General features: G+C 40.6%; 1 protein-coding gene across 1 annotated transcript in view; it reads left to right on the forward strand.

Annotated features, from left to right (window-relative positions):
* Positions 1–14,944, forward strand: part of LOC309879845 (sodium channel protein type 1 subunit alpha) — a gene marked incomplete at both ends in the record, with an annotated part of 68,837 nt that extends 53,893 nt beyond the window's left edge. Inside the window, 5 exons of the mRNA XM_082764111.1 lie at positions 4,136–4,189; positions 4,558–4,699; positions 12,096–12,220; positions 13,136–13,406; positions 13,776–14,944. Of these exons, the coding sequence (XP_082620237.1) occupies positions 4,136–4,189; positions 4,558–4,699; positions 12,096–12,220; positions 13,136–13,406; positions 13,776–14,944 (1,761 nt within the window). The remainder of the gene's footprint in view (positions 1–4,135; positions 4,190–4,557; positions 4,700–12,095; positions 12,221–13,135; positions 13,407–13,775) is intronic.
* Between the last annotated feature and the right edge of the window lie 201 nt (positions 14,945–15,145).

The following is a 15,145-nucleotide window of genomic DNA, read 5'->3' on the forward strand; positions in this document are numbered from 1 at the left end:
CAAGCACAGACTTGTTTAGATTGTGATGGTCCTGAGAAAACAACCTCAGAGAGGTGTGTATAATTTTTTCTAATGATAAGCTCAGTGATAAGTGCCAATGGATGAATTACAGATATAAGGTCCTTTTGCAGGAGACTAGAAAGTATGGAAAACTTTTACAGTCTAGTATTTTTTCTGTTATCCATCCTACTCTCTGACTCATGCCTTCTGACCCAGTCCAAGAAGATTGTTTTTCTGGGTTATAGGTAATACAACATAATATATTGTTATAGGTAATAGTAATATAGTTTATAGGTAATACAACATGGGTTATAGGTAATACAACATAAACCTTTATTTTTTTTTTTTTCATCACTGATGTTTTCTGTCTCAAGTGAATATTACTAGAAGAAACATTTTAGTATATTTTAAAAAGAAATAGTGTGGTAGTCCCCCCCACAAAAAAAAAAAAAAAAAAAAAAAAATCCACTGAAAATCTTTAGTATTGATAACAAAGTTTTAATACTTTCTTGCCCAAAAATACAGGCTAACAATATGTGCCATTGATACTACCAAATTTTGTAGAATTTTTTGATCAGACTGAGAAAATTTTCCAAAAATTTTACATAATTTGAAGTTGGAGTGTAAATATCCTTGCCATTGATCATTATAAGCACAGATTCTCTCTGTAAGAAATACTTACTTCTGTGATCCAGCACAGCTCACGTTGTCTGTGGAGATCTGCAAACTTTTTTTATTGTTTGTTTTGTGTTTTGGTCTGATCTTGTTAGAGTATTTCTCTGTCCCTGAAGAAAAACATCAAAGCAGAGACAGTCTTGCTGGAGAAACTCCCTTCACAACTTTCACACTTCAGTGAGTAAAGAGAAACAGGCTGGTGTACGCAAAGAGATATGTCATCTGCCTTGATAACTTTATGGCATTATGCCTTTTCAACTTAAACCTCGTGTTTGGGTTCTTTGGTCAGTAGATCTGGAGGCCTGTTTATATCCAACATAATATGTGGCAAAATTCTAGGTCTCTAGTATTACATTATTCTGCTCTTACCAATATAAGGAAGAAAACAGATCTTGATAAATGTAAGGTATAAAATCAAGAAGATGAAGTCAAGGGCTATAAGAGAGATTAGGATGGCTTCAAAGGTACGACAGGCTAGTATTTTAAAAAATCAGGGCCAAAGTTTATCTCCAAAAGGGCATAAGAACGTTCCTGATGATTATTTCTGGTAAGGAAATAGAGGGGTGCAACTTCAGCTGTACTTCTAACTTCAATGGAAATTAATCATCAGGAGAAAATATTTATGTACCTCGAACAACAGAAAAGCAGTTTGGGAGATTTTTGTTTTTCTATGTTTGAATCTGCATTTGAATCTGTCTTTCAAATTTCTTTGGGGAAAAACATTTGGAATAGATATAATCTTTGAAATCATGACTTACTCCTGATTTAGTGTCACTAAGAATATACAACATATTTGTATATTTGAGTACAGAAGGATGAAACTAAGATTTTGGGCTCTTTGTCATATATGGATTGTTTTATATTCAGTATGCACAAATGCCCAAATACCTTATTTCTGCTGAAGAAAATCTGTTGCTGATAAATGTAAGCCTAACAAAAAGAGGCCTAAGTTTCTACTGAATGCGGCAGAAACAGTGCTATTTGATGCTTTGATACTGAACCATTGGTTCAATTATTTGCTCAGGCAACATTTAAAAATTAGAAATTCTCCTACTGAGCTGAGTCTTCTGCTATAGAAATTACAGAATCAATTTTTTTTCACAACTAAATTCTTGACTAATGTTTTTGCATAATGATGCAAAGTGACTACAGTCACTGTTTCCTAATGATTTGTAGAAGGAATTAAGAAGGAAAATAATATGATGAGGGAACGTATTACTGAAAATTAATTAATGTGGGGGATTTTTTTTCTCACTTCTTCAAGAATGGTAAAATCTTATGGTTTTGTGAATGTGAGTTGTTGAAAGCACAGATTTTATTTTAGAAAGGTTGAACTGCAAGAAAGTAATGCCATCCTCATAGTTTTCCCTCTCTACAGTCGTTTCAAGTTGCCTTCTTAATAATAAAAAGGAGTATACAACAGCTCTGATAATTCTTCAGATCTTTTTCCTAGCTCTGACTGACACATATTGTTTGAGTTCTTTACTAATGATGACGCAACTTGATATTTTAAAATTAGTCTTTTTTTTTTTTTTTTCCTTTGCACTCTAGTTATTCTAGGCCACACTGATTAATTTACAAAAAAAAAAAAAAAAATCAGTTTGCCTGGAGAGCCACTCTATCACTTGTGTCATCTTTCCTGTATAAAAATATGCCTATTATTTCCATTTAGTGTTTCAGGTCAAAGTGCTGATTTCAACCAAACTCATTACATTCCAAGAAATGCAAATGATATACCAAGACAGAAACAAAAGTAGTGTCTGTAAAACATATGAATTAATCATCCTGACTTCTTTAGATCTAATAAGACCTCATCTAAAATTCTGAGTCCATGTTTGGCTACCATTTCAAGAGATGAACTTAAAGACAGCCCAGAGGAAAATGAATGATCTGAGTTTTGGAAACTAAGATCTACATGAAAAGATGGAAGGAAGACTGAAGATTATTCAACCTAAAGAAGAAAGGCAGCAATAATCAGTTTGCAAAGAAGTAAAAGGTGGTGCACAAAGGATGATTAATTCTTCACATCCGTAAGGGTTATTAGAAGTTACAGCCCTAACTGGCAACAGGAGGATTTAGATATTTGGAAACAATAAAGACAAGTGGTGGAATATTTTTGATAAGGTTGTGGATCATTGAAAGTCTTTGAGAACAAGTTAAACATCTGTTAGGAATTACATAAACAAAACTGATCCTACCACTCGCAATCCCTTGCAATTTGAATATTCCACATGGACTTTACATTCTTCAGTTATATAACGCTTTTTTCAGATGTACTGGTCCACCAACACTACATTTTGATTTCACCATTGCACTGTAAATTGCCTGAATTACTTTTTTTTTTTTTTTTTTTTTGGGGGGGGGGGAGGTGTTTGTTGACCTCCAATGTGGAAGTCATTGTATAGTGAATTTGCAATTTGCACCTCAGGAAAATCATGCTCTTTTTATTATTCTACTATTTTGAAAGAGGCACCTCCTTTCCTTTAAGAAAATAATTCCTTCTCATTTTAAGTTCACTTCAGGGTAATGCTTTGTATGTTGCATAAGCAAAGCGTTTTGAAACCTCTGTTAGAAATGAAACCTGAAGATTATGGAGGTATAGCAATAAACATGAAGAGCATTCCCTTCCAGGCTTGTTTCTGCAACTAACCTCTATGGAAAGGAATATGAAGGAACCAATGATCTGCAGCCTCAGGCTGCAAACACAACTGAGAAAATAAGTTTCTATTTCAAACACTCAGATGAAGCAATCTACAACTAGTTGTCAAATATAAAAATGTACAGATTTGGGGCAAAGGAAATAGCTGTAAAAGTTCACTCAGTGCTGCCACCTATAAGGCATATGAAGCCTGTGATGCACAGAAAACACATCCTGTTTTTAATGGATCATTTTGAAACATCTAAGGGATACAGCCTCTATAAAAAAAAAAATAAAATGTATGAAAAGTGAAAATAGGATTACTATATAAGATAATTTTTAAAGTAGATAAAAATCAAAATTCTCATTGATAGTAACATAAAATTCTTATTTTTTCTGAGCTGATCAAATCTTTGTTTCCTACCTTTCTAACTGGTTTGAGGGGGAGGAACTACACATCAGTATTCATTGGTGTCAAATGTGTTATAAAAGGCTATTTCTCAGCTGTATATAGCCTATCCCATTGATCTGACTGATAAGCATTTAATCCACTAAAATGGTACTGCAGAATGATACTTCATTCTATCATTTGTAATAAATAATTAAAAGTAACCTAATTACATTTACTGCTTAAAATGGGAGTGGGAGGGGGGAATAAACAGCAGTGTATTTTATAAGCACCTCTGAAGAAAACCAGGAGACAATATTATTGAGAAATTGTATGTTATACTAGTTATATCCTGGTATTGTACTCAGTTGCCGGTAATAGTTATATGATTTTTCTTAAAGTTATATGCCTAAATAGGTGTGTACTGTTCACAGGCTACATTTAAAGGCTGGATGGATATTATGTATGCAGCTATTGACTCAAGAGATGTAAGTACTCCAAATATTTTAAAGTATCTTTTTGTTTGTTTGTTTGTTTTGTTTTGTTTTTTTTTTTTCTAAAGGTCTGCCTATTAGCAAACGTATATGTATCTTCCAAAAGCAATTAATATCTATACAATAGAATTAAACAAATTTAAATAAACTAATATGAGATTCTGCTGTAGCAAATTGTGGTAGCAAAATGAATGCAAACTGCCAGATATTGTCAGTAATAGATGGAATGGACAAAAATACATTGGTGTTAAGTGACAAGGATATAAAGGATATTTTGTCCAAGACTGATGCTTGTTCAGTTGGAATTTTCTACAGAAACTGTAAGAATTATATATATATATATATATATTGTTTTTCCTCAGGTATTACAGCAACCCAAGTATGAAGACAACCTGTATATGTATTTATATTTTGTCATCTTTATCATCTTTGGGTCATTTTTCACGCTGAACCTGTTCATTGGTGTCATTATTGATAACTTCAATCAGCAAAAAAAGAAGATAAGTATTGTTTCATTTCTCTTCTAAATATAGTACAGAATATTGCCTTTCAGCAGGTGCATGATACATAGAATGTACACATAAGGTTTGTTCAAAATTTTAAAAGCTGAGGAATACTGGGGTATAAAAGATGTTGTATACATTCACTTTGTAAGATTTTACACTGTAGTGAATCAGACATACCCTTCTGTTTTCAATGCCCAGTTTAGTCTTCCTCAAGTCATCTTCTTTTTCTTGCCTAAACAAATAAAATATCGTTATGGGATCAATCCCCTGATTTAGGCCTCTACATTAAAGCATTCATAATTTCTTCCTTTATTTATTTATTTTTTTTTCCATGATTTGTAGAGATTTCATCAGCACACAAAAAGTGGCTTCTTAGTTGTGAAAAATAAAGCATAATTTAATCACACTACTGCAGGTGCTGTTTTAATGATCCCGACTATTCAATGGCTCACACAAGTTCTGTTTTGTGGCACTGAACAATCTGAAACTACACATTAGAGGAGTGATTTATAACCGCCTCAGGGCATTTTTTAACTTTTTCATAATTCAGGTTTGAATAATCTCACTGCTTATCTTTAAAATCAACTTCTTGGATAAATGTCTACATCACAGACACCTACATTTGATAACTATGACATTTTTCCCAATTCTATCTTCTTGATTTTTAGAAAATGTCTGCCTATGCCAAAATTCTCCATCTTCCAGGTTACATTTGAAATTGTTCTGTAGCTCAAAACCGTGATATTTGTTATCTTTGTCTCTATTAATGTATTAACTCTGTGAAGGTTAGCTTTATCTCAGGACTGATCATAAGGCAATGGGACCTAGATGACATTTTCTGTCAGTTCCATAAATTACAGACACTTTAGATATTGAGTGAACTTTTAACATTACTCATCTGCAGTACTTCCATGTGATGTGGAAAGACTAAGCAAATACAAGAGCTACAAAATCAGGCAGGATTCAAGTTGAGTATACACCTAATATTTATCAAATAATCGATTGGCGATCGGCTCCAGGGCAGAGGCATAATGCATCGGAGCAGGTGATCGGACAGGCAGGGCTAATTTTTCCAGCACCGAGCCCACTTGAGGGAGCTGCCAGCCCTCGAGATGGCGGTGAATGAGGCAAGAAGGAGGTGTAGGCGGAGCCACCAGCGCCCCCTCTCTGGCCATTCAAAAGCCGCCCCTAGGGAGCGCGAGCGACCAGGAGCACGGCGAACAGGACTGGCAAACAGGGCGTGGCGTGTCAGTTAGGGCGTGGCATGTCAGTTAGGGCGTGGCGCGGCAGTTCACACAGGCAGGGTGAGCAGGAAGGGCAGAGCACTCCCCCCGCCCATACAAACACCTCCTCTAATGGCGATCTACCGCTAGTTCAGCTGCAATGGTGTACACCAGGCACAGTGCGCTCTCCAGGAAGTCTGTACACACCCAGACCGACTGCCTGCTGAAAACTGCAGCAGTTCAGGTCTCCGGGTGCAGGGAGTGCCTGAGCCTGTTGCTACCACCTGTGAGGGACAAAGAGACTGTGTGTGTGAGACGCAAGCAGGTGGATGACCTGGTCCACCTCGTGGCAGAACTCAAGGAGAAGGTCGAGAGGTTGAGGGATATCAGGGAGTGTGAGCGCGAGATAGACTTGTGGAGCGACTCCCTGTGCGGCCTGAAGGACAGGCACCGGGGTGAGACACCCCAAATGGGGGTGGACCCCCTGCGCTGTTGCTGTCGGGCAGAGACAGGGGACCCAGGAGCTGAGGAGGAATGGAGACAGGTCCCTGATCAACATCGCAGGCAATGCCACCCCCCACCGGCCCCACCGGCCCAGGTGCCCTTACGCAACACATTTGAGGCCCTGGAGCTTGAGAGACCGGTAGCTGAGGAAGAGGTAGAAAGTCTACCCAGGAGGATGCCTAGGGCGAGGAAGTCAACTCCACACCTCAGGACTGCCTCCACCAGGACAGAAAGAAGGGTGATTGTTGTGGGCGACTCCCTTCTCAGGGGAACAGAGGGACCTATTTGACGGCCTGACCCTACCCGTAGGGAAGTCTGCTGCCTCCCTGGGGCCAGGGTCAGGGAAATTGCCAGAAAGCTTCCCAACCTGGTTTGCCCCTCTGACTATTATCCTCTTTTAATAGTCCAGGCTGGCAGTGATGACATTGAAGAGAGAAGCCTGAAGACCATAAAACGGGACTTTAGGGGACTGGGACGGAGCGGGAGTGCAGGTGGTGTATCCCTACGGTATGCAGGTGGTCCATCCCTACGGTGGCAGGGAGGGGTACAGAGAGGACATGGAAAGCCCACCTGATAAACACGTGGCTCAGAGGCTGGTGCCAACACAGAAACTTTGGTTTTTTGACCATGGGGCGCTTTACTCAGCACCCGGCCTGATGGCCGCAGACGGGTCTCTATCTCTAAGGGGAAAATGGATCTAGGGCCAGGAGCTGGCAGGACTCATTGAGAGGGCTTTAAACTAGGTGAGAAGGGGGACCGGGCTGAAACAAGGCTTGTTAGAGCTGTGCCAGGGGGAACAATGGCAAGGCTGGGAGAGAAGGCAATGACCCAACTGAAGTACATCTACACTAATGGACGCAGCATGGGTAACAAACAGGAAGAGCTGGAAGCCATCATGCAGCAGGCAGGCTATGACTTGGTTGCCATCACGGAAACGTAGTGGGACCACTCTCATGACTGGAGTGCTGCAATGTCTGGCTATAGGCTCTTCAGAAGGAACAGGCAGCAAGGAAGGGGTGGCTCTCTATATCAGAGGGAGTTTTGATGTCGCAGAACTTGAGGCTGGGAATGATAAGGTTGAGTCACTATGGGTTAGGATCAGTGGGAAGGCCAACAAGGGAAGCATCCTGGTGGGGGTCTGTTATAGACTGCCAAACCAGGATGAGGAGACTGATGAGGAGTTCTACAGGCAACTGACAAAAGTTGCGAAATCGTCAGTGCTTGTTCTTGTGGGGGACTTCAACTTCCCAGATATATCCTGGAAGCACAACACAGCTCAGAGAAAGCAGTCTAAGAGGTTTCTGGAGAGCGTGGAAGATAGCTTCCTGACGCAGCTGGTTAGTGAGCCTACCAGGGGAGATGCCCTGCTAGACCTTCTCTTCACAAACAGAGAAGGACTGGTGGGAGATGTGGTGGTTTGAAACTGTCTTGGGCAGAATGACCATGAAATGGTGGAGTTCTCCATTCTTGGAGAAGCCAGAAAGGGGACCAGTAAAACCGCTGTATTGGACTTCCGGAGGGCTGACTTTGAACTGTTCAGGACACTGGTTGGTAGAGTCCCTTGGGACGTGGTTCTGAAGGGCAGAGAAGTCCAGGAAGGCTGGGCGCTCTTCAAGAAGGAAATCTTAATGGCTCAGGAGCGGTCTGTCCTCACGTGCCCAAAGATGAGCCGGCGGGGAAGAAGACCGGCCTGGCTGAACAGAGAATTGTGGCTTGAGCTTAGCAGGAAAAAGAGAGTTTACAATCTTTAGAAAAAAGGGCAGGCCACTCGGGAGGACTATAAGGATGTTGCGAGGCAGTGCAGGGACAAAATTAGAAAGGCCAAAGCTCATCTGGAGCTCAGTCTGGCTACTGCTGTCAAAGACAACAAAAAATGTCTTTACAAATACATTAATGCAAAACAGAGGACTAAGGAGAATCTCCAGCCTTTACTGGATGCGGGGGGAACTTAGTTACGACAGATGAGGAAAAGGCGGAGGTGCTTAATGCCTTCTTTGCCTCAGTCTTTAGTGGCAAAACCAGTTGCTCTCTGGATACCCAGTACCCTGAACTGGTGGAAGGGGATGGGGAGCAGAATGTGGCCCTCACTGTCCATGAGGAAATGGTTGGTGACCTCCTATGGCACTTGGATGTACAGAAGTCGATGGGGACAGATGGGATCCACCCGAGGATACTAAGATAACTGGCGGAGGAGCTGGCCAAGCCGCTTACCATCATTTATCAGCAGTCCTGGCTATCGGGGGAGGTCCCAGTCAACTGGCGGCTAGCAAATGTGACGCCCATCTACAAGAAGGGCCAGAGGGCAGACCAGGGAAACTATAGGCCTGTCAGTTTGACCTCAGTGCCAGGGAAACTCATGGAGCAGATTATCTTGAGTGTCATCACGCAGCACTTACAGGGCAACCAGGTGATCAGGCCCAGTCAGCATGGGTTTATGAAAGGCAGGTCCTGCTTGACGAACCTGATCTCCTTCCATGACAAAGTGATGCACTTGGTGGATGAGGGAAAGGCTGTGGTTGTGGTCTACCTTGACTTCAACAAGGCTTTTGACACCGTTTCCCACAGCATTCTCCTCAAGAAACTGTCTGCTCATGGCTTGGACTGGCGTATGCTTCATTGGGTTAAAAACTGGCTGGATAACCAGACCCAAAGAGCCGTGGTGAATGGAGTCAAATCCAGCTGGAGGCCGGTCACTAGTGGCGTTCCCCAGGGCTCGGTACTGGGGCTGGTCCTCCTTAATATCTTTACCAATGATCTGGATGAGGGGATCGAGTGCACCCTCAGTGAGTTCACAGATGACACCAAGTTAGGTGTGTGTGTCGACCTGCTCGAGGGTAGGAAGGCTCTGCAGGAGGATCTGGATAGGCTGGACGGATGGGCTGAGGTCAACTGTATGAAGTTCAACAAGGCCAAGTGCCGGGTCCTGCACCTGGGGCGCAATAACAACAATCAGAGCTACAGGCTGGGAGATGAGTGGTTGGAAAGCTGCCTGGCGGAGAAGGACCTGGGAGCATTGGTGGATAGTCGGCTGAATACGAGCCAGCAGTGTGTTCATGTGCCCAAGAAGGCCAACGGCATCCTGGCTTGCATAAGAAGCAGTGTGGCCAGCAGGTCTAGGGAAGTGATTGTCCCCCTGTACTCGGCTCTGGTGAGGCTGCACCTCGAGTACTGTGTTCAGTTTTTGGCCCCTTGCTACAAGAAGGACATGGAGGTGCTTGAAAGCGTCCAGAGAAGGGCGATGAAGCTGGTGAGGGGTCTGGAGAACAAGTCCTACGAGGAGTGGCTGAGGGAGCTGGGATTCTTCAGCCTGGAGAAGAGGAGGCTCGGGGTGACCTTATCACTCTTTATAAGTACATTAAAGGAGGCTGTAGAGAGGTGAGTGTTGATCCTCCCATGTGCCTGGTAACAGGATGAGGGGGAACTGGCTAAAGTTGCACCAGGGGTGTTTTAGGTTGGATATTAGGAAGAACTTCTTTACTGAGAGGGTTGTGAGGCATTGGAATGAGCTGCCCACGGAAGTGGTGGAGTCACCATCCCTGGAGGTCTTTAAGACATTTAGATGTTGAACTTAGCAATATGGTTTAGTGGAGGACTTGTTAGTGTTACGTAAGAGGTTGGACTCGATGATCTTGAGGTCTCTTCCAACCTAGACAATTCTGTGATTCTGTGATTCTGTGAAATGAATCAAGCCTATCCTGTTTTACTTAGAAGAATGATCCTTTGGATCATTGGATGTCAACTCTACCGCAAAGCACATAACCAAAATCATTGTAAAGATGTGTACTTTATCTTTACTCTTATTTTACAAGACAGGTTATCCCTGAGCACCGATGAACATCATCTGTCTTTTGAAATATTTGTGCCACTTGAATTTTCATAAAAGAGAAGCATGCCCAGTCTGATTCTTTAAGGGATATAAACATTACTTAACAACCTCTGAATTCTCTGAAGACATTATGATCTAGTCAGATTATCTTTAAACACTGCCTGTCTTAGTTCTGAATGTTTCAGTTTCAGAATCCATCAGAAATCTTTTCCACACTTAAAAAATCACAATATTGGAATTTTATCCAATCATGTGGAAAAGGATTGGCAGGGATTAGTGTAAGGTACCATTTTTCTCATTGAATCTTCTTGCAGGTTACCTGGAGTATTTGGGGCATTTTAACCATCAAGACAATCATGATAACTTCCATGAAAATCCACTTTTTTGTAATATAAGCACATCTATCCAAACAACTATGTCTTTAGTCACTAATACCGATTTTCTAAATGACTGACCAACATTTGCCTATTTAATAGTGAATTAGTAACCTATAAGTTACTAATACACAGTACTTTTTATAAACTCTTGAGAGAAGGATGTTCCTTCAGGTTTAACATTTAACAAGACCAACTGCCGGGTCCTACACCTGGGGTGGGGCAACCCTGGCTATATGTACAGACTGGGCAACGAGACACTGAAGAGCAGCCCCGCAGAGAAGGATCTGGGGGTTTTGGTTGATAGCAAGCTGAATATGAGCCAGCAGTGTGTGCCAGCAGCCAGGAGGGCCAACCATATCCTGGGGTGCCTCAAGCACAGCACTGCTAGTTGGTTGAGGGAAGTGAGTGTCCCACTCTGGTCTGCACTGGTGCGGCCTCACCTCAAGCACTGTGTGCAGTTCTGGGCACCACAGTACAAAAAGGATGTGAAACTGTTGGAGAGTATCCAGAGGAGGGCTACAAAGATGGTGAAGGGCCTAGAGGGGAAGATGTATGAAGAGCGGCTGAGGGCACTGGGCCTGTTCAGCCTGGAGAAGAGGAGGCTGAGGGGAGACCTCATCACAGCCTACAGCTTCCTCACAAGGGGGAGTGGAGGGGCAGGCGCTGATCTCTTCTCTTTAGTGACCAGTGATAGGACCCAAGGGAATGGTGTCAAGCTGCGACAGGGGAGGTTCAGGCTGGATATCGTGAAGAGGTTCTTCACTGAGACGGTTGTCCCACACTGGAACAGGCTCCCTAGGGCCGTGGTCATGGCACCAAGCCTGTCGGAGTTTAAGAAGCATTTGGACTGTGCTCTCAGTCATATGGTCTGAATTTTTGGGTAGACCTGTGTGGCCAGGAGTTGGGCTCAATGATCCTTATGGGTCCCTTCCAACTCAGGATATTCTATAAGGTGTGATTTTTAGAAAGTCATTATTAGTTGAATTAGAGTCTGTTTTGGTACAAAAATGACTAGCCCTGGTAAAAAATGTTTGGATTTAGAGGCATTGTGCCAAGAAGCCATTTCAAAACAGTTACAAAAGGGGGTCACCTTCATCAGACATGACACTTCTTAGTCTGTGTCTGGTACTAAAAGTCTGACAAAAAAAAATACTGGGGCCTATGTATGTAATTGAGTTAGATGTCCTATTTATCATTTCTGATGGTGTATGTAGGCCTATCTCCAGATATAATGAAGCTTTAAACTAAAAATTCACTAAATTGTTAACTAAGCTTCATACTACTTCATTAGTATTAACTGAAGATAGCTACTGGTAAGAGCAATTCAAGCTTGTGCATATCATTCTCCTAGTGTCAGTTTATACTTATGCCCTTACAGTAACCCATATATAATAATTATATGTTATTAATCACCTTTCACTTTAAAAAAATTTCAGCACTGAATATAAATGTGATTATAACCAGATTTGATATCATGTTTTTACTTTGGAGGTCAAGACATATTTATGACAGAAGAGCAGAAGAAATACTACAATGCAATGAAAAAGTTGGGATCCAAAAAACCGCAAAAACCTATACCAAGACCAGGGGTAAAATTATTTCTATATATCAGGCCAATTGCTACTTATGAACAGCAAATTTTTACTGATATACAGACAGCCAATTTCTATGCATGTACAAATTACCATTAGCTGGTTTATCAGTCAGGAAAAATGAGTATTTCACTCAGCAAACTATAAGTAACATATCTTCTTTCAAAAATTGTCATTTTAAATTACCTAACACTCTCTTGATTTATGATCCATCAGTCATAATACATTATAAAAGCTCTGTATTTTGAAACCATTTGATGATTTTTTTAATGTATTTGCTGGATTTGCTGTAATGTTTCCTGAAATTTTCAAGCAAAAATGTTCACAGTAAAAAGCAACAGTAAATGTTCACAGTAAATGTTCACAGTAAAAAACAAAAAGTAGCCTGGACTAAGCTAAATGTTTTCCCATTCAATTATTTGAAGTAATTTTAAAAGGAATGGTAAGATAGTAAAGACAAGCAGAAGTTACAACACAAAATTAAAAGTGATCATATGATTTCCATGGATACATTTTCATGGCTATGCTTTAAGGAAGGACCATGTTTAATCACATGATCTCCTTCTCTATTTTTCTGTTAGGGCTCAGTCTTACTTGTTTCACAGAACGGAAAGTGTATGAGGCAAAACCTTGCACAAAAAAAAAAAAAAAAAAAAAAAAAAAAAAAAGGTAACAGTGAAATCAGAACCCAGCAGAGAGAAACTTCATGATTCTGCCAGGTAGCATACAAAAAAAGTAGACTGAACTAAACTGTTGTATTCACTTTGATTTGACTACTCTAGTTAAGTTACCTAGATATATTTTCATAGAAGCTTCACTTTACTACATATATTTTTCTATTTTCTTCTAAAAGGAAAAGAAAAACAATTACAGTTTGTATTGGATTATTTATTTTTTTCTTTTTCTCCTCAGAACAAATTCCAAGGCATGGTCTTTGATTTTGTGACACAACAAGCATTTGACATCAGCATCATGATTCTTATCTGTCTTAACATGGTTACCATGATGGTAGAAACTGATGACCAGAGTAAAGAAATGGAAAATATTTTATACTGGATAAACCTGGTATTTATTGTCCTTTTCACTGGAGAATGTGTCCTGAAATTAATTTCACTCCGACATTATTATTTCACTATAGGCTGGAACATTTTTGATTTTGTAGTTGTCATTCTCTCAATAGTAGGTAAGTTGTATTTATTAACCTAAAAATACAGTCAAATAAATATAATGTGAACTTTTACTCAATAGAGCTATACAGTTGGCTTTTGCCATTGCAAGGTTTATAACTGTCATGCAAGTTTTCATTTTATCTGTTAACGTACCTAATCCAGCTATCATAACTGTAATCATTCAACATATATTGCACAAGCAAATATTAAGTATAACTGGTAACAGAAATTATGCAAGAATACATGGAATATCTTTAACTGGTACACAAAACATCAATTTTAAAACTATTTTTCTAAATTACCACTATAATATGGAGATTAAGTGGTAATATTGGTAATATATGTATGTATTTATTTATTTATTTATTTCCCCCCTATTTTAGGTATGTTCTTAGCTGAGATGATTGAGAAATATTTTGTGTCCCCCACTTTGTTCCGAGTCATCCGACTTGCCAGAATAGGTCGAATCCTGCGTCTCATTAAAGGCGCTAAGGGAATCCGCACTCTGCTCTTTGCTTTGATGATGTCTCTTCCTGCTTTGTTCAACATTGGCCTGCTGCTGTTCCTGGTCATGTTTATCTATGCGATATTTGGCATGTCCAACTTTGCCTATGTTAAGAGGGAAGCTGGGATTGATGACATGTTCAACTTTGAAACATTTGGCAACAGCATGATCTGCCTATTTCAAATCACCACATCTGCTGGCTGGGACGGTTTGTTAGCCCCAATTCTGAACAGTGGGAAGCCAGACTGTGACCCTGAGAAACCTCATCCAGGGAGCTCTGTTAAAGGAGACTGCGGCAACCCTTCCGTTGGGATTTTCTTCTTTGTCAGCTACATCATCATATCCTTTCTGGTAGTGGTGAACATGTACATTGCTGTGATTCTGGAGAACTTTGGTGTTGCCACTGAAGAAAGTGCTGAGCCCCTGAGTGAGGATGACTTTGAGATGTTCTATGAAGTCTGGGAGAAGTTTGATCCAGATGCAACACAATTTATGGAATTTGAGAAACTGTCTGATTTTGCAGCAGCACTTGATCCACCTCTTCACCTACCCAAACCAAACAAAGTCCAGCTTATTGCAATGGATCTGCCCATGGTAAGCGGTGACAGAATTCACTGCCTTGACATCTTGTTTGCTTTCACAAAGCGTGTCCTGGGGGAAAGTGGGGAGATGGATGCCCTCAGAATACAAATGGAAGACCGATTTATGGCATCAAACCCTTCAAAAGCTTCCTATGAACCAATTACAACAACATTAAAAAGAAAACAAGAAGAAGTATCTGCTGTCATTATTCAGCGTGCTTACAGACGTCACCTTTTAAAACGAACAGTAAAACAAGCTTCCTTTATCTATAACAAAAACAAAATGGAAGGAGGAGCTGGTCAGGGTATGAAAGATGAAACCCTTATTGACAAGTTAAATGAAAACTCATTTACAGAGAAAACTGATATAACCGCATCAACAGCAGTTTGTCCACCTTCTTATGATCGTGTAACAAGGCTAGTCAAAGAAAAGCATGAAAAGGAAGACAAAGATGTTCAGAAATAAAAATAAATAGCAAGCAAAATCATCTATGTACAAAACAGTTCATAGCCTGTAAGGGTACTGTGTTTGTGTCAACAGGACTCCTGCTGGAGGTCTATGCCAAACTGACAATTTTTACAAATATACTGTACATTAAAGGTCAGTGCCTATTAAAAGACAGTGACCCCTCGTCAGTAACTGTGACCATGACATGGGGAAACAACC

The sequence above is a fragment of the Aythya marila genome, assembly GCF_965140915.1.
Source record: "Aythya marila genome assembly, chromosome: 6".
NCBI classification, from domain to species: Eukaryota; Metazoa; Chordata; class Aves; order Anseriformes; family Anatidae; genus Aythya; species Aythya marila.